General features: G+C 39.0%; 1 protein-coding gene across 5 annotated transcripts in view; it reads left to right on the forward strand.

Moving 5' to 3' along the window:
• LOC108726308 (serine/threonine-protein phosphatase 2B catalytic subunit 2) overlaps positions 1 to 17,512 on the forward strand; it is a 169,057-nt gene extending 151,545 nt beyond the window's left edge. For 3 of the 5 annotated variants that reach the window (XM_018453791.1, XM_018453790.1, XM_018453793.1), the window contains 4 exons: positions 13,948 to 14,032; positions 14,286 to 14,383; positions 14,985 to 15,200; positions 16,350 to 17,512. In XM_018453791.1, coding sequence (XP_018309293.1) covers positions 13,948 to 14,032; positions 14,286 to 14,383; positions 14,985 to 15,178 — 377 coding nt within the window. In that variant the 3' untranslated portion in view covers positions 15,179 to 15,200; positions 16,350 to 17,512. The remainder of the gene's footprint in view (positions 1 to 13,947; positions 14,033 to 14,285; positions 14,384 to 14,984; positions 15,201 to 16,349) is intronic. The other 2 variants (XM_018453794.1, XM_018453795.1) reach the window with 2 other exon arrangements.
• The last annotated feature ends 875 nt before the right edge of the window (positions 17,513 to 18,387 follow it).

The raw sequence follows: 18,387 nt of genomic DNA on the forward strand, positions 1-18,387 counted from the left end.
TCTCTCTCTCTCTCTCTCGCTATCGCTATCGCTACCTTTCGCTCTCTTTCGCTCGTTCTGGGATTTAGCCAGCGAATTTCCGCATTGCATTCGTTATGGCGTTCGCGACACGGTTTTACGACTTTAAAACCACCCCCTCCTATCACCCTTCTGCCCCTCAGCAATACCTAAAACAGCCGCCGTATCCCCGTCTCTCGTTTGAGTTTCGCTCGTTTGACTTGAGTTCGGTTTATTTGCGCGCTTTACGATACAGCGTGAGATATCTCGCTCTTGTACGTGTACGTGTGAGTGTGTTGTGTATTCGCGCGCGCGCGTGGAATGCTGTTTGTGTGAGATGTGTATGCCGCTTGCTTCGTTCTCTTAACAACGTCCAGCGAACGAACATTGGACACTCCGCTAACAATGCTTTCGGTTTTACGAGCGCAACCGGCTGCTGCGCCTGGATCTGCCTGGTCCAATACACCCGCAAGATTTCTCTTCGCTTGACCGAGGTCGTCGATAACATACCGATCGCGGTATATCTCTGAACGGTCCGAATAGTAGTAACATTCCTAAACTTTGAGCAAAAATTAAATTGAAGGATATGTTACACATATTTAATTAACAAAATGAAGAGAAATTATGAAAAAAATATAGATTTTTCTATACTGTACGTATGTGTGTGAAAGTAATATAAAAAAGTTCAGCAGCGATTTAGAATTTGAATAAATAATTATTTTAATAAAAAGTAGAGATTTTTTAAATTTTATATTTCAATAAGACATATTTTTAAAAAATAATTAAGATAAAATAAAAAAAATCCTTTAAATTATAAAATAGTAAAAATAGTATATTTAAATATAAATATCAACCTCATTGAACTGTTTTATACATACATATATATATATATAAAACACTCCTTTTTATACGGAAAATGTAAATTTTCAATTTCAGTCACTTTTTGCAAAGATTATACACTTGATACATTTTTAATTTAACCATCGTGCTATTAATAACAATTAATAACAGAGTTGCAAAAAAATTCTAAAAGGATCAGATCGAAGGCTTCCTTTTTTTGCTCACTATTCCTTTTGCGAGAATAAAATAAATAAAACATAATTGTTAAAAAATATTTTTTTAGTGTGACAATGAAAATTATATGTATACTATAAAAGTAAAAGTACGTGTGTAGTATAAATGTAACGCGCAATTTTCATTCGTGGTTTTGCACTCATGATCACTCGAAATTTATAAATAGAAACATCTGGCGATTATTCGATCGAGAGATAGTAAAGTCAGATGATTGTCTGTCATAACACCTGCCTGAAAAGGCAGAAATTAAGCCGGAAAGTCGGCTTAAGCTTCTTAATTTCTTATCCGATCGACACGGTATCAACGAAAAATCGATATGCCGTAATTCGAGTAACACGCGCCCCGTCACTGTCGAAAGTCGCATTTAATTAACTAATCGCGATCGACAAGATTCTCGACAATTTCCGGTCACCTCCGAGCTTGGCTTCTAGCAGACGGCGTATGCCACCCACGTAGAATTCTATCCCCCGGTCGGCTCTTCGCGTCTCTCTTCCACGAAGCTCTCCGTGCGAAATCCGGAGCAAAAGAGGCTTTCGGTCGCTCCGGTGGAGGCCGAAAGCCCGAACGGCCCAGGAAGGTATATCCGATCGATAGAACGCACCGAGTTTCCGTGAGATAACGAGGGAAGGCCACGAAGCATCGATCAACCGTTTGCCGGCCCCCTTTCGAAACGCGGTTCCATCGGCATCTTGCCTTCTACACCGACCCAAGTCAATCGTTCATTCCTGTGTGCATTCCAACGCGCACCTAAAGTCCCATCTCGATGGACACTAATCTAAACTCGCAACAATTCCTGAACCAATCGAACCATAACTAGATACCGATCTCGTCGGATCTCGCACTGTGAAACCAAAACCGATAATCATCCTGAATGTAATACCGGAGAGATTAGGAAGCAACGGTCAACGGCTCGTGAATGCGAATCATTCATGTCTCCTCCTTGCAAACTTTGTGCGGTTTATTAACAGTTAACCCTTTACGATTCAAACTATTTCTCGCAAACGAGCGAAGATCAAGTATTTCAGCCTCAGTTTCATCTAATTGGCTAACATAAATCAAAGAACTTTTTTTACTTACAAGAGGAGGATTAGAAGACTGGAAACGCGCTCTTGAAATGCGATTTATTGCAAAGGACAGTCCTTTGTGTTCATATTAAGAATCCCAAAACCTATACTACGAAAAAATTCGAATGTGTGAAGAATTATGCGACGTATTATGTCCAGTCTGACTTGACGTAGAATTGCAAACAGTTAGTAATAGCTATAAGCTTTATTTCTCCTTCGAATCACATAGAAATTAGGAGGAAGATCTAAATAAAACAACCAATCGATAGATGCGTTGAAACCATGCGAAAGATCGAGCGCTATGAACGATTTGATATCACTCGTCTCGGATTTCTGCGAGATAGTTTACGCAACACAGACGAGGACTTCGCAGACACATTCTATTGTCAAGCTATCCGTTACCTTCGACGTTAGATATCTTCCCGGTCTCGTTTCCGAGGTGAAGAAAGATAGAAAACGACTGTAACGAGTTCAGGTCATGGAACAAAAAGGGAGCTACAGAGGGGTTTCCACACGGAGCCATTTTTCACCTTTTCAGGTGAACCAACTGCGACATCTTCGCTTTCTTATACATATTTTCCGTTCTCCTCGAGCTTCCCAGCGTAAAACCTTGCGATTCTTCACCTCGTTTCTGCGACAATCGATAGAAAGTCGTCGCGTCTAGAATAAATTCAGAATTTATTTAAATTCGTCGAATAGGCAAAATTAATCCTCCAGAACACATAATATCGATTTTTATATATCTTTTTATTTAATAAGTAATTTTCTCGTTGAAGCATATTTCTTTTCCTCTCTTTTCAATTTTAACGTATCTCTATACTATTACCAAATGGTAACATTTACTAAATATTTAAGAGGATAAAATAATTTTTGGTTACGTTATAACCGAACGTTTGATTGACGTTATTTCACTCAACATTTGGTAGCTATTACCAGATTTTTCTCAGTGCGCGAAGTGATTCTCATCGCTGCGTTATCGCGCGTTCTGGTCGAAGGAAGGGTCCTCCTCTGTGTTACTTTATTTTTACACTCCACTGAAGCCTTTAATAAGCAAACTATTCAACCACGATATTTCTCCCGGCCTGTCTTTATCCCGCGACAGTCGCGCCCTTCGATGCCGTCGCTGTCGCCACCGTTGTCATCATCATCATCGTCGTCGTCGTCGTTGCCGCTCGCTTTTCTTTTCTTTCCCTCACTACCCACTAATCCTCACTCACCGACACGAACACCACGACCTCAAGAAAGATTTCAAGAGACGTGTTGCGCGTTCATGTCGATTCACGACGCATCTCGGTTGTGTAAAGCTGCTGGACATATTTTTCTACTCCACAAAAAAGTTACCCCCCATTGGCCGACATCCGATGTCAGGCATCAAGTTTTCTCACTCGCTCTCTTTCTCTCTCTCTCTCTCTCTCTCTCTCTCTCTTTCCTGCGAACATTATAATCTCAGCCTTCTCTCTCACTCTTTCTCACCCTCCGTACACATCCCGACTCTCACTGTCACTCTCTGACCTCTCTGTTTTTTCGTTTTCTCTCTCTCTCTCTCTCTCTGCCCCTGAATCTGCTCGTTTGTTATCGTCTTTATGCTTAAGTTACCTCTTTGAGTTACGTTGAGTACGTGTATCCTTTACTTAACTCGGTCTTCGTCAATCGCCGAGCGTTTTATCTTTTGATTACCAGTTTTCTTTTGCGCATGCTATAGTGTATACTTAGTCTCCTAGGATTAACCGAGCGAACTAGTACTTAATATTCGCGCGGATCGCGAGAGGATCTCGCTCGCCAGTTTAACGTTAACCCATAAATATCGTAACGGAAGGTGTTCCGCTCGACGGGACGACACGTGGCTGGGCTGCATCCTCGAGCGATCCTGCGAAAATTTATTAATCGACTTCTTTTTCTCTTAGACAGTTGCTCCAGGAAACTTCTATGTAGCAACGTTGTGCGCCACGTACAATGATAATCTCACGTGCGATTATAATCGCTGTGTTACGTCGAGATTACTTTCGTCTTATCTACGATAATAAGCTTCCTTCATTTTCATAGATTTGTCAGAATTTCGAAAAAGGAAAGAACAATTAATTTTTAAACTTTGTTTTTTAAACTTTGTCTCGTATGAAATTTATTGCAGAGTTTACTTTTTTTTATGTCTAGAATCTTTCGATTCGGAACGAAGTAATATTCGACGTATTCGAATTTGCTAAAGGCGATCGTACATTTCACGTGACGATTTGTTTTCAGCGAGATTTTTATGCAATCTTTAATTCTAGTAATTAGGATCATTTAAAATATCTTTTATTGCACGTGATCAGGGTTAAATTTTTTTTTTTCATGAATCAAGTTATTTTTTTCATGTGATTTAAAATGCGTTATGGAATTCCATTATTTAAATTGAACCACATGTTCTTGTATGTTCGCCCTAATAATTTTGACGCAGACTAAAATCATCTTTCTCACCTTCTAATCAACTATCTTCTTTATATTACAGTATTCGCGACCTGAAAAAGGCGCAAATCGCGAGCGCAATCGCGCTCGTTTATCAGAACTTTCAATATCGGCAAAGTCGTTCACGCGCAGTGATTTTTGAACATTCGTTAATCCAAGTCTATTTTGTAAAATAGTGAGCTATTCCTAGCGGGATTTTCCGCTTCAGCGCGATGAATTTTAATGCGAAACGTTTTCCACGTTCGTCACACTCATGGTGGTTATGACACAAAGTGCACCTTCCCTAGAGAATTTCTCTTGTCGGTTCAAAATGTGACACGGGCAGTCTCACCCGTGATTTCCCGGAAACTTGTTCTATAATTACACGCGGAATGCGGCAGAAGTAAATACCATATTTATGCAGAAAAAAAAATACCGCCGTTCGCGCGAGAGGTGCTACGAAAACGCTCCTGCGGCGTTTAACGAACGACTTTGCCGATTTTCAGAGACTCCAGTAGCGGATTAAGCTACGTAGAATTTTAATAAAGGAAAGAAGTTTCTTGGCTAGAGCATTAAATAGTACCGTTCCCATTAACTGTTCCAAATTAACAAAGTCTTCGAAAAAAAAAATGTGGGAAAAACGCGTTTTTACGTTTAGCGCCTATTTCGCGCTATATCCGCTACTGCGAGAGATACGATTAATAACGAAAAAAAGAAAAAAATAAGAAAAGAGACGATATAATAAAAATCGTCTAACGCACATGCTTGATTGAATGCCACTTACGCTGTGCACACTTGTCTTTTCTTGTCTGTTCTATGTGTTATTTCCTTTTGCGCCATAATTCTACAACCACCTCATCGCGACCACTACCACCACCAACCACCATCACCGACACCAAACAACCATCCGCAAACTGCCAATATAAAAAAATTAAAAAAAATAATATATATAAACACGTCATCCCGTACGGAATGTGATCCGAACAAACCGACCAAAAATCTCCGCCACTCTCTATCTCTTCTCTTCGGCCGCATTTGACGCTGCTCTCACATTGTTGGTTACTTCTGTCCTTTTACTTACGTCCACTACGCTCAACCATCGGTAAACCAACCATGGGCGCACCATGGCCGCCATGGTAACCCGATGGTAACCCGACGGTGTCCGGTCCGATTACGACCCCACCTACCATCGCGTACGGTGAGTTGTTTTTTTGTTGAAAGTGCGAGTAAGAACCTACACTCTACTATCTCTATCCTCTGCTCTGTCTCTATCTCTCTAGCTCTCTATCTTTCCATCTTTCGACCGTGAATGACAAGACTGCGGGGACTCAACGCCGTTTTCTCCTCACCTTTTGGAGTATATGTGGTTTAACGAAAACGAGCTCTCCGTTCGATTCTCCCCTTCGGGTAACGAGACTCGATAATTACGAAACGTAAGATAATTCTCTGCAGAGAGAATTAGCGTCGATCCCAGCGTTAACGAGCGATAAACCTCGTTAACGGCCACGATCCGGATTTCTGCTACCCCTTTTGGGAGTTCGAAGGGGTTTCGGGGATTTCAAGGGGAGATTTCAGTCGCGAGTTTATTAGTGCAGCGGCGTTCAGTTCCCTAGCTACAGTCGTTCACGATTCGAACGCAGAATATACAAATAGGAATATGTCTAACACCCAATGGTTCCCAATTAGTCGCGTTGCTCGATCGTCATTAATCCTCGACTGCTATGCTTAAATTCGATCATCAAATGACTACTGCTACATTTTCCCTTTGTAAATTAATTAATACAAACCGGCGTAAATCGTGAATAAAAAAATGATTGAAATTTGGTTAAATTTTTTATAAATGGATCAAAAGTTCCGACGCTATTTGCTGCGGTGTCAAATTTGATTCCAGCATAACGGTCGAGGATTAAACACGCGTTTGCCATTGGGTATACGATCCTTCCTATTCTCGATAAACGATCCACGTTACGAGACATAGGCGTCGCATTTCTAATTCTGTTTCTATTCGTAAAAGAAAAATGAACGAGTGAGCGTTCCGTGCGTGATTGTTTATACATGCGGCGGCGCCTATGACTAGATCAATGTCGAAGACCCGTCGTCATTACAAAATGAGCGATACGTCCGACCTGCATTCAGAAGATCGTTTGATATCTCGAGCCGACTTGATCGCTTATCTGGTTATATTATGCTCACATGGGAGACATCAACGAGCATCGGTGATGTGTAAGATAATGGTTATTGTGTCGCGATATTGTAAGAGTAATTGATGAGCAAGAAGCGACAAGCCGCGCCTGTTTTGCAAGTCGGTTCGACGAGAGTAGTTGCGGCTTCTAAAACTGCTTTTGGGAAACCCGGTAGAGCATTAGTATCCCTGCGCTACAATGTCTCGAGCACAGGTTCACGAAACGGAAGACGAATCGTATCGAATCAGGTCGACCGAATCGCTTGGAGAATCATTTCTATAGTATCAAGTATAGTGTTAATATCAAACGATCTATTAAATAATTTTCCTGACGCGTGAAAAATTTCCATTTAATTTTATCCCAATTGATTAACGGCCCAAGATTGACTTTTTCGCGACTTCTTCCGTCCTGGAACTTGATTCTCTAATCACTCGCATACGAAAAACGTATGCACTAACTCAAAGTTACGAATATTCACATTTGAAAACCTATATGTATGTATACACTTAGGAAAAAACATTGAAACTATATATATATATATACACACTACAAACCCACGTATGTAATAGATGCCTTCACATGTGTATGATTTAGCTTTCTGTGTAAAAATAACACGTTATACTGCATACACAAAAATGGATTTATATATTTAAATGTGTAAGTATTATTTTACACGGAAAAAAAAATAAAATAAATCATGCATATATGAAGACACTTATTATACACTCGGATTCGCAGTGTATAAAAGTGACAACTGTATAAGTTCTTATATGTAAAATTAATGTACACAGTTGGAAAAAATGTGTTGAATTTAACATAAATCGCATGTCCTAAACGGTCCATTCAAATTTTTGGGTTCATTTAACACAAAATAAATATGTTCAAAGGTTACACAAATATTATGTAAAAGAATACATATTAAAAATATAATATCGACACAGTCTGTAAATAAACCGTGGAAGCATATTTTATTAAGAAAATTAACATTTATGATATGTTAAATTAACACATATTTTATTCATTTGTCTTAGAATTTACGTTTTAAAACACATTATTGTTATGTTACTTGTTCACTTACTCGTAAATTGTGTCACTTTGACGCTAAGAAACAATGAATATCAATTTCACAAAAAATCTTTAAATAACATAATCACATTATGTTAAATTAACACTCGAATATGCTAAAAAATTCATCACAAACTGTTAACACAAAACGTGAGTGGACCGTTTCCAACACAAATACACAAATTTTTTTACTGTGTACATATAAAACTTGTATAGCTGTCACTTTATTGTTGCTACCTGCACTATGTTTTTCTCTGAGTGTAGTTACGAGTAAGTAAGAAAATCAAGGCCCTGATAATTAACGGATTTATTACATCCACAGATTTATGAGAAACGAGTAGTTGAATTTTATGATGGTAAAACGGATGAGAAATCGTGATCTCAAGAATATATATACGACGGGCCTCCGGCATGCTCAAAACTCGGTGCCAGACTCGACTGCGTTTTGATAAATGTTAGCTCGGTAGACAACTGTCGCAACGGCGTGTACGCGAAAATAACATCGGATCGCGTTACAAGCTGCGATCATTACATGCGGATCATTACAATCTCCTCCGCTTTCAGAATCATTGCAGATCGTCGAATTCTTGATTTATGCTGTTCCGATTATCCTTAAACAGTTTAAAAAGTTTGTGTTAAATTTAATACATTTTACATGTTCCAAACGGGTCTCAAATTTTCGTGTTAATTTAATATGAAATGAATATGTTAGGAAATAACACAAATATTATTAAAAAATTAACACAAAACATATAACACTAAAACATAATTTATAAGCAAATTATACGGAAGCATATTTCTTCAGTAAAATTAACATTTATAATATGTTAAATTAATGTATTTTATTTATCTTAGAATATACGTTTTAAAATACATTATTTTTATATTATACGTTTACTCACTATAAATTGGGTTATCTTAAAACTAGAAATGTTGAATATTAATTTAACACAGAATATCCAAATAACACAATCACATTATGTTAAATTAATACTCTGTGTTAAATGTTATTAAAAATTTAACACACAAATCTTAACAAGGATCGGTTTTAACATAAATACAAAATGTTTTTATTGTGTACGCGTGGAGATTATTCACGACAATATTTCATCATGACACAAGATTTCGTGAAAATTTTCAAATAATTTGTCGATAAATTTCTATTCGAGTAATACGAGATAGGCTACGTTATATGATATGCAATATGCGTAATTAGAGCCGTTCGCGTCAAAGTTCACGTAAACTCGCTCGCTGAAATATCATCATTATTCTATACAATATCGAAGGTTACACGATAATCTATGTTTAATTTTATCGAAACGTGTCTGTCTCGCTCTCGTGAAAATTCATTCCCGAATTATTGCTATGCTAAAACACTCACGGGATATGCATGTTTGCGTCATTCACGGCATACAATTCTCGAATTACACTATTTCGAGCACCGACCGGTGACGCCGTTGCGGCAGATTACGTGTGCGTAACCGTGCGCTGAAACACATAAATGTATAGAGAGCAAAAGGCTTGATCTGTTGTATAAGTTTGTAGTTGACGTATATACGTCGTTGTATGTGCCGCATCCTCTCCATTTGTGAGCGCAGGAAGCTGTCCCGGGGCTGTTATCGGATGGCTCGACTCGATCGAAGAGCGAGGCTATCCCAAGCGAACGAAATAAGCGATTTCATTTTTTTCTCTACTCCTTCCCGCTCGATTCGCGGGAAGTCGTCGGGAGTCATGCGAATCCCCAAACATCGCGAGTGTAATTTTCCAAATTTCAAATAACCACCGCGGGGGAAGTTATAACGCGGGATTCACGGAGCGAGCTGCAAAATTGCGCCCTTCGCTCGAAGGCCGAACGTCTAATATTTGACGTGCCTCGACTCTATCGATCTCTCCTCCCCGCGACGGAAAACGGAGTGCCCTCGACGTCTTCGCGCTCCCCAGCTCGTGTCGTCTTTCGTCGATCGCGGGATTTCCCGCGAGAGAATCCCGTTCTCGTATCCGCGAATCCTACCCCGGATAAACGCACGGATAATAAACTGCAAGCCGGCAAAATAATCTCGTTACCGCGAAAATTGCGGCTAAAACCCGATACCCGCTGCCAACGAGTTCGCGCGACGATGACATCTCGTTTCCGCCGATAGGCAAAATCTCATAACCAAGTAGGAAACTCCGGTAACCGCGAGATTTTGGATTACGCGAGATTGAAACACGACGGAATGCACCTGTGCGTAATATAATATCGCGCTCCCAACGAATAACTCGCCGCGATAAACCGTCGAGAGGCTCGCGATTTTCAACAGCACCGATCTCGCCCGTTAATTACAGAAAGTGTCATTTAATTGACCCGCGACGCGTTTAATATCGTTGATATTCGAAATGGCTCGGCGGTTATTTAAGGAATCCCGTTGATTAATCTATCAGCGACAAGCGCCGCTAATCCTACGAGTCTTGGGCCGCAGTCCGATTCACGCTCACAACGTTTGTGATCATCATTTATCCTTCTCTCTAAATCTCGTGAAGCGAAATCTCACTCGAAGAGACTGAAAATTTAGCCTGTCTTGAAAAAAGAATGAAAATACGGTCACTCTTGTTCAAGAGTGGCAGATTTTCACTCTTTTTAAAGTGAGATTTACTCTTTTGGAATGAGATTCACTCCGAAGGAGTGAAATCTCAATCTCTTTTTTGGAGTGAGGTTCCATCTACCCTGGTATTACATTCCAAAAAAGGGATTGAGATTTCACTCCTTTGGAGTGAATCTCATTTCAAAAGAGTAAATCTCACTCTAAAAAGAATGAAAATCTGCCACTCTTGAACAAAAGTGGCCGTATTTTCACTCTTTTTTCAAGACAGGCTAAATTTTCAGTCTCTTCGAGTGAGATTTCACTTCACGAGATTTCGAGAGTTGTTTAACTTTTGGTAAACAACGAAGATAAAATGATTTTTATGCTCCTGCATATAGGATGCGGCAACGCTTCCTACGCGGCGGAAATTGGCGAGATAATCAATCAATTTTTCGCTTTTCCGTAAAAACGAAAGAATGATTGCCCAGGAAGGATAATGATTTCGCTGAAGTAATAAAAATTTAACTATTGTATATACAGATCTGAAAGTAATTGTTGGATCATTAAAATAATTATGTAAGATTCTCAAGCCGATTACTAGAATGTTGAAACTTTTTGCAGTACTACTCATCATACTTGAAATTCCTACGTAATTATTTTGATCCAACAAAATTATTTTCATATGTGTACAAGCTAAATTTTTAGATGATTCAACAAAATTTTTTCCGTGTATAAATCTGAAAATAACTTTGTTAATTATCAAAATAATTGTATAGGTCGCTTAAGCCGATTACTAAAATATTAAAAAATATTTTAGCAACATATATTGCTCATCATGCTTGAAATTCCTAACTATATAACATAATTATTTTGATGACCCCACAAAATTATTTTCAGATCTGTATGTAGCTAAAATTCTAGATACTTCAGCAAAATCATTCTTTCTGTGTGGCTACCGCCAACTTTCGTGGTGCGGCAAGCATCGCTACGTTCCATCTGCAAGAAGCATTATGTGTTATGAGCATGAATCGAACCTGGAGAGTCCCAACCTGGCCGATCTTCGTTGATCCCCGTTCGATTGATCTGCGTTTCAAATGGCTCGCCATCTCCGAAAACAAAACGCCTGTCACACGGTCAGAGTTTTCGCGAATGACAGGAAAGATTGAAATTTCGTATCTCCCTGCGGACTGATAAATCGAGTGATACGTTATCGTGACAGCGGCCTAAGGACTGCGGATCCGTGCCGTAAATCATTAGAATACCGCGGAATGGCACGCGCGGTACGAAGTCCGGGCATGTTTCGTCGACGTGTGACGAGGAACGACATCGATATTTTCGACACATATCTTTTTTAATCCGTTCGATTAAGCCGGGAATACTTCCAACCGAGTCTTCCCAACGCGAAAATAAAACAAACGATAGGTGTGATATTTTAGCGCCTTGATAGAAAAAAGTAGAGAAAAAGAAAAGGAAATCCCTATCCCCTGATTTCTCGCTAATGGAAAATTTTAGCGGCGCTACGGAACGAATTCACCCCCGTTTCTCGTTAAGGTACAATCGATTGAGCGACAAGGCTCGACCATTGCGTCAATTAACGAGCAAACAGATAAATTGACTTGGCGCGAAAGAGTGGCCGCTCAGTGAACATCCTGTTTCTCCTTCGGACGTTTCATAAACTGTGAAATTCTGCCGGTGCTTCTGCTTCGTTGGTCTTAGAGACCCTCTAATCGGAGTCGAGATATGAAACAGCCACTTTTGATTGATCCACCATGTTTGAACAACATCTGAGAGAGAGAAAAGGATAGAACAGAAAAAAGAAAGAAATAGTATATATAAATGTATATCCTTCTCTCTCTCGCGTGATTCGATGCTAAAACTGCAGATCCTGCATACAAAACACGGCTCGTATTCAGACTCTCATTAGAGGGTATTTAGTTGATCCTAGAGATACTCAAGTAGGAGATCGGTTACCGTTTAAATAACTTCTGATTGGTCTACTATATTCAGAACAGTGCTTAGAATAGAATGAGATAAATGCATAAGATAGAATAAGATGCGTGGATATCTCATTCCATCTTATACATATATCTCATTGTATCTTAAGCATCGTTCTGAATATGGCGGACGGTACACTGTTCAATTCATAACGTCAAATTATATCAAATTTGAGTTATTTTTAATGATTTTTGTAGATCGCCTATGGTTAACTAAACATCGTTAACTAAATATGAATAACTAACTCAATATCGTTAACTAAAACAATAGAGAGTTAAACGATTTAACTCGAGAAAATGTATTAAATTTGATTCAAATATTTAGTTTATTATTTACTAAGTGCATACGTTAATATGAACGTTGTTTACTTTGAAGCTAACTATAGAAATGAATTGATTTACATTTTGACACACATCGTATATGGGAGTTAAAATAATAAAATGTTATTTAACTCAAGAGATTGGATTGCCATTGCTCCTTTGATATCTAACAGTGTAGCCAATCTTTTATTCGAGGATCTCTAGTTGGTCCCAGCTTTTCGTGGGAAACGAATATGACTGGATCACCTTGAGGCCAAACCGCCTGATTCGATTGTAAATGGAATTGTCACGAAAGCGGCGACTGTTTCGCGCTGGTGACGAGCCCCGAAAGGTAGCAGGCGATTGCCAGGCGAAGTGGTAACAATAAGAGTTTGTAGTGGCCGATGATGCGTACGTTTCGCGCTAGTACAGCATGTGCATGTCTCTTCTTCTCTCGCATCGATTTACACTATATCTTGATATATATCTAACACACACACACACAAAATATTTTTGCGAAAAATTTGTACTCTGTATTTATGCACGTTTACGCAGCTTCTAGTGCACGCGCGTTCGCAATCACATACTCTCTTCGCCTTTTCTCTCGTTTTTTTTTTCTCGAACTGATGAATAAACCCTCTACCACTGGCGAAGAGTGCGTAATTCACTTGCGAACGCGACGAAGCACTTGCAATATTTTTTTTCGTCCTCCCCCTCGCTCGTGATGTGCGCAGACTTTTTTGCCTGTAGTTTGGCGTTGTTGTCTTGGCGTGACCCGATGAGAATAACGAGTGATTATTAATAACATAATGTATTTCCCGGTAAGCTCTGTGGTATGGATTACGTAGTAGTTAACGTGCGATGGCGAAAATCATCGCAAATGATTTGCAAGCGCGACAACGAACGCGCGGCAAATCGGTGACGAAGCGACGTGGCGAAGCTATTGAGTCTCTCGATTAAAATGTGTTGTAAATTAATGGACCAGTTTTTGTACTGTTGCAACAGCGCTATCGATCACGATGTTGACGAATACTTTTGAACGTAGGCGTATTGAAAATTTACACGGTGTAAATTGAAAATTTCCAAAGCCACCGTAATTATCTTATGTTTGCTTTTAATATTTTTTTAATTAGAGGTCAATGTTGACCATACTCAAGAAATCATTATAAATTGTTGAACTCGAACGGATCGCCGATTCCTTTCGCTATGTTGATCGTCACTGGATGATCTAAGTGCTAATATCCCATTATCATACAAATGCTATAATATGCGTCTCTAATATTTATAGGTGCAGCAGCCAATCTACGTAAGGAAGTGATTAGAAACAAGATCAGAGCCATTGGCAAAATGGCACGGGTGTTCTCCGTCCTGAGGTCAGTGAACGATAAAACAATCTTTAAATACATATAATATATATATATGTGCCCTGAAGTACTCTAATATAAAAATAATAGACTTGTAAAAGTTGATCCGAGACTCTCGACTCGTAAGGGTGGGATTTCTATACGAATTAAAATTTAAAATAAAAACGCATTATATATAAAAGGTGATATACAACTTTTACGACTACTTAATGATTTTTAATTATTTCATTGTTATTATAATGTAATTTTAATCTCTTCACAGAGAGGAGAGCGAGAGCGTTCTGCAGTTGAAGGGCTTGACGCCAACTGGAGCTTTACCGCTCGGTGCATTATCTGGTGGCAAAACCTCTCTGAAAAACGGTAAAAATTTTATAAAACAACTTTTGACATTAGCGTTGAGAATCATTGTAAGTTAATTTAGAATAATTAATTCTATTGTGAGGCAACGCGAAGATAGAAGAGAGAGAATACCGGATGTCCTAATTATATTACTTGTGGATAATAAGCATCTCACAATGTAATTTAGGTTTTGTAAACAGTGTGCCGCAAAAATTTTAGAGAATGTAAAAAGAAGCGGATTTTAGAAATAAGTAAAAAGGCGAGTGAGGTGCCAAGTAAGAAATGTTTTAAATTTTATGAAAATTATATTGTTTACTCTCATTTTAATCAACGCGATATCATCATTGCAATAAAAAATCGGTTTTTTTTTAATATAAAACTTTTTTTTTTTAATATTTGATAAAAAATTTATGCTAAGCATTGAAATGTGTGCACTTAATGATATACCCCAAAAAATTTGACTCATTGTTTAATGTGCCGTGAATAGAAAAGAGTTGAAAATTGCTAGTATAATCGCGAAAGAGAGAGAATTGAATCCTTGCAGAAACAGTTCCCTTACAATTTCGCGTGTTCTAACATTCTGTTTGCTTTATCTTCTCCTTTTTTCTGCCATTTCATGCAGCACTTCAAGGCTTCTCGCCGAATCACAAAATTACCTCGTTCGCCGAGGCCAAGGGCTTGGACGCCATAAACGAAAGAATGCCACCGAGGAAAGATGCACCGCCTACGCCGGCGAACGAGGAGAAATCCGTGGCAAAGCCGCCGCCTCCTGCGGGAGACAAGCGGGACCACAATATGCCGCAACCGCAGTCGTGAGCCCCACACTCGTCCACTCAAGGTACACGTCCGCAGATTTTATAAACATTGAGAGACAGAGGAAAAGCCTTGCTTGTGCCTCTACCTGACTTTTTCTTTCTTGCTTTAGTTGTTTGGCGACCCATTTAGAGGGTCTTAGTAACCATGCGTACACTGAAAGAAAAGATTGGCTGCTGCAACAAATTAGATGATAAAATATGGCATAGCATTTTTAATTGACTGCAGCAACCATAAATTGGCTGTTGCAGCCAATTAAAAATGCTATAAATTTGCTGCAGCAGCCAATCTTTTCTTTCAGTGTAGCAAGTATTTATCCTTCTCGGGGAGCAGACATTAGATAGAGTGATGATCTCCAGGCATGAAACGCAAACATGAGGCACGGGTGGAATCAAACTTGGATCCACACTGAAGCCACTCGTGCCACCCTCTACCTAACTTAGTCAGTAAATTTCGCAGGATTACATGATATTTAGCACACTGTCTTAACCGACTTCGATGCTCTTACTCGAATTGAATAATTACTTGCCAAGGAGTTAATTATTAAGAGATTTTTTAATTTTAATCTTTCTCCTATGCCTTGTGAAATAATATGAATTTTTAGTCATTAATTTACGATAACCTAATGCTTTTTTAATAATGTGACAAAACACGCCTTAAGGATGTATCAGTTGTATACTCTCTGCAAGAAGTGATTGAGGAATTGAAAATTTATACTTTACTTATTTTTTATATGTATATACATATAAAACTGAAAGAGTTCAATAAGATCAACATTTATATTTAATGATACAATTTTATATTTTAAATAAAAATTTTTGCATTTTAGCTTAATTATTTTTTAAAAACATTACTTTTTATTGAAATATTTGATTCAAGTTCTAAATCGCTGTAAAACTTTTTTTATCATTTTTAAATGTTGTATTATATGTAGAAAAGTTTATAATTTTTTCATTTTGTTAAAAAATACGTAATATATTTTTAATATTATCTTCAATATTATATTTAATATATTAAAAATAATAGATTGTTATATTTTTTAAATATTATCTTTTGAAAAAGATCAATACATTTGGGTCGGAATATTTTTCATTTGATACCGCCACTGGGAAAAGAGTAAAGACGAGTGTACGCTACATATCTCACACATTAACATAAAGTGAACGTTTTTCAGATGGCGGATGGATGGATGGGTCCTAAGACCCCGGCGCTATCGCCGCCACCACCGAACATTTGCAAACCATTGCTCGTCTCTCCCCCCCCTCCCCCCGGCTGTTACAACCAGTGCGCTGTTCATCGAGGAGTCAGGAGAAACCATCGCCGTCGTAAGAGAAAAATCAGGAACGGACGGTTGCGAAGCGAAAGCGATTTTTCGTCGATGCGATTTTCAACGAGCATCGTCATCAGTCCCGGTGTGCGCATAGCAGAAGAAAGCAAGCAGTCAAGGAAAGGAGGCTGCATGAACATCGAGAAACGCCCAGCCGGGTGTTTCGTAGCGAACCTCCTCTTTTCCGAGGATTTGCCTCCGTATCTCTTTTTAGCGTACACTGCACTCGCGAATGGAGAATAAGAATGTTAGCCTCCCTTCTGCGATGAACCGCGCGCGTGCGATGTTCCCCGTTCTCTCGCCGCTCGTGCAATTATTCCTTGCTCTTTTTTTTTATCTCTGTATATCTCTCTCTTTCCTATATATTTATCCCCTTACCTTCGCCTCATTCTCCGTCTCTCCGCAATTCCTCGCTCTTCTCCTCTTCCCAGCATCCACGAACCTGTACACTACACTATCCGCGTGTTTCTCGCGAATTAATCGACAACCCAATGTACATACGCACGCGCGCATGTACGTACGTATCAACGACGAGCGGAACGGTATAGTGATATATCTTATAGGTAGATTCGTTTACACACGTCGAGATGTTCATGTATTAGGGAGGAACGACTTCCCCTGTCTTCACCGGGTATACCATTTCTCTCGTATATATATCATTTCTTTCTCCGGTGTGGGAAAGCGATGAGAGACGGAACGAACGACTCGCGCGCGGTTACATCTATATTAATGAGAGGAATCGCATAGACAGTGTGAAAGAGAAAGAATGAGAGGGAGAGAAAGAGAAAGAGAGAACGGACGAGCGGTCTCCGCCAAAGAAACAAAGAAGGCAGCTGGCCTGTCGTCACGGCGGAGCTTCCGGTTTTAGGATTTTACTAGGTTCTTAAGATGTGTCCGCCCTGGGTGACGCGCGTAAGGGCATCCCCCGCGCCACGGGGTGGGGTTACTTAAACCTTAAGTCGAGCTAAGCTTAGGGTTAAGTCGTAAATATATATATATATATATATATGATACCGAAAAATTTATTTAATATACATAAATATTATAAATATTATATATTATATATTATTATTAATTATTAATTATTATCATTATTATTAATTATTCATTATGTAATCCGAATACCGTGTTTTTCGCTGCCGCGCGTGCACACGTCCGTCACGATCACACGAAATAATTAACGCGCGAAAGAAATGCACGTCGAGCGCGCGCATTCGTTTCCAAGTACAGTCATTACAAACGCAATCTATCTTGGCCGTTCTGCTCCGAGGATTCATTCAACATTCTCGTTCGTGCGATATCGAAGAAAGTATCTCGTTTTCGTTGTATCTCCATTTCACGGAACAGTGCACGGCCATGATCTTATATACACAAGATATTCGTTATCTGTTAAATTATTGAGATGAATCTTGCCCATTGTATAACGATTATCAGGTCCAGCTGGTCTCAATAATAATTATCGCGTTTTTCGTTAAAACTAAACTATCGGTTATAATATCACGCAAGAATCTCGCTCGTATTACGCAGCGTAGCATCAGGCTGGAGTGTATCTTCTTATATGTGATCTCTATGAACTTCCGTTTTGTCATATATTTTGTGATATCGTAGAGTGAATTCTAGGACTACATATGTCGAAAACGAGGTAATTTTGAATAATAGTACTTTTCTTGACGAGAGACATTAAGAAAAGGCTTAATCTCGCATGAACGAGGATTCCAAAATATATGTATGTATCTATACATATTTTATCAGTGAGTTATGACACGCTCGTTTAGACATGTTATGCATATCTTTTGCCCCACAATTAGTCGCACAAGTTCGCTAGAAAAAGCCATATAAATTGAAACGATTGCAGGCATGCCTGATGGGGGGGGGGGGGCGGAAA

This window comes from Mycetomoellerius zeteki, unplaced genomic scaffold (assembly GCF_001594055.1).
Source record: "Mycetomoellerius zeteki isolate Tzet28-1 unplaced genomic scaffold, Tzet1.0 scaffold41, whole genome shotgun sequence".
In the NCBI taxonomy this organism is placed as follows: domain Eukaryota; kingdom Metazoa; phylum Arthropoda; class Insecta; order Hymenoptera; family Formicidae; genus Mycetomoellerius; species Mycetomoellerius zeteki.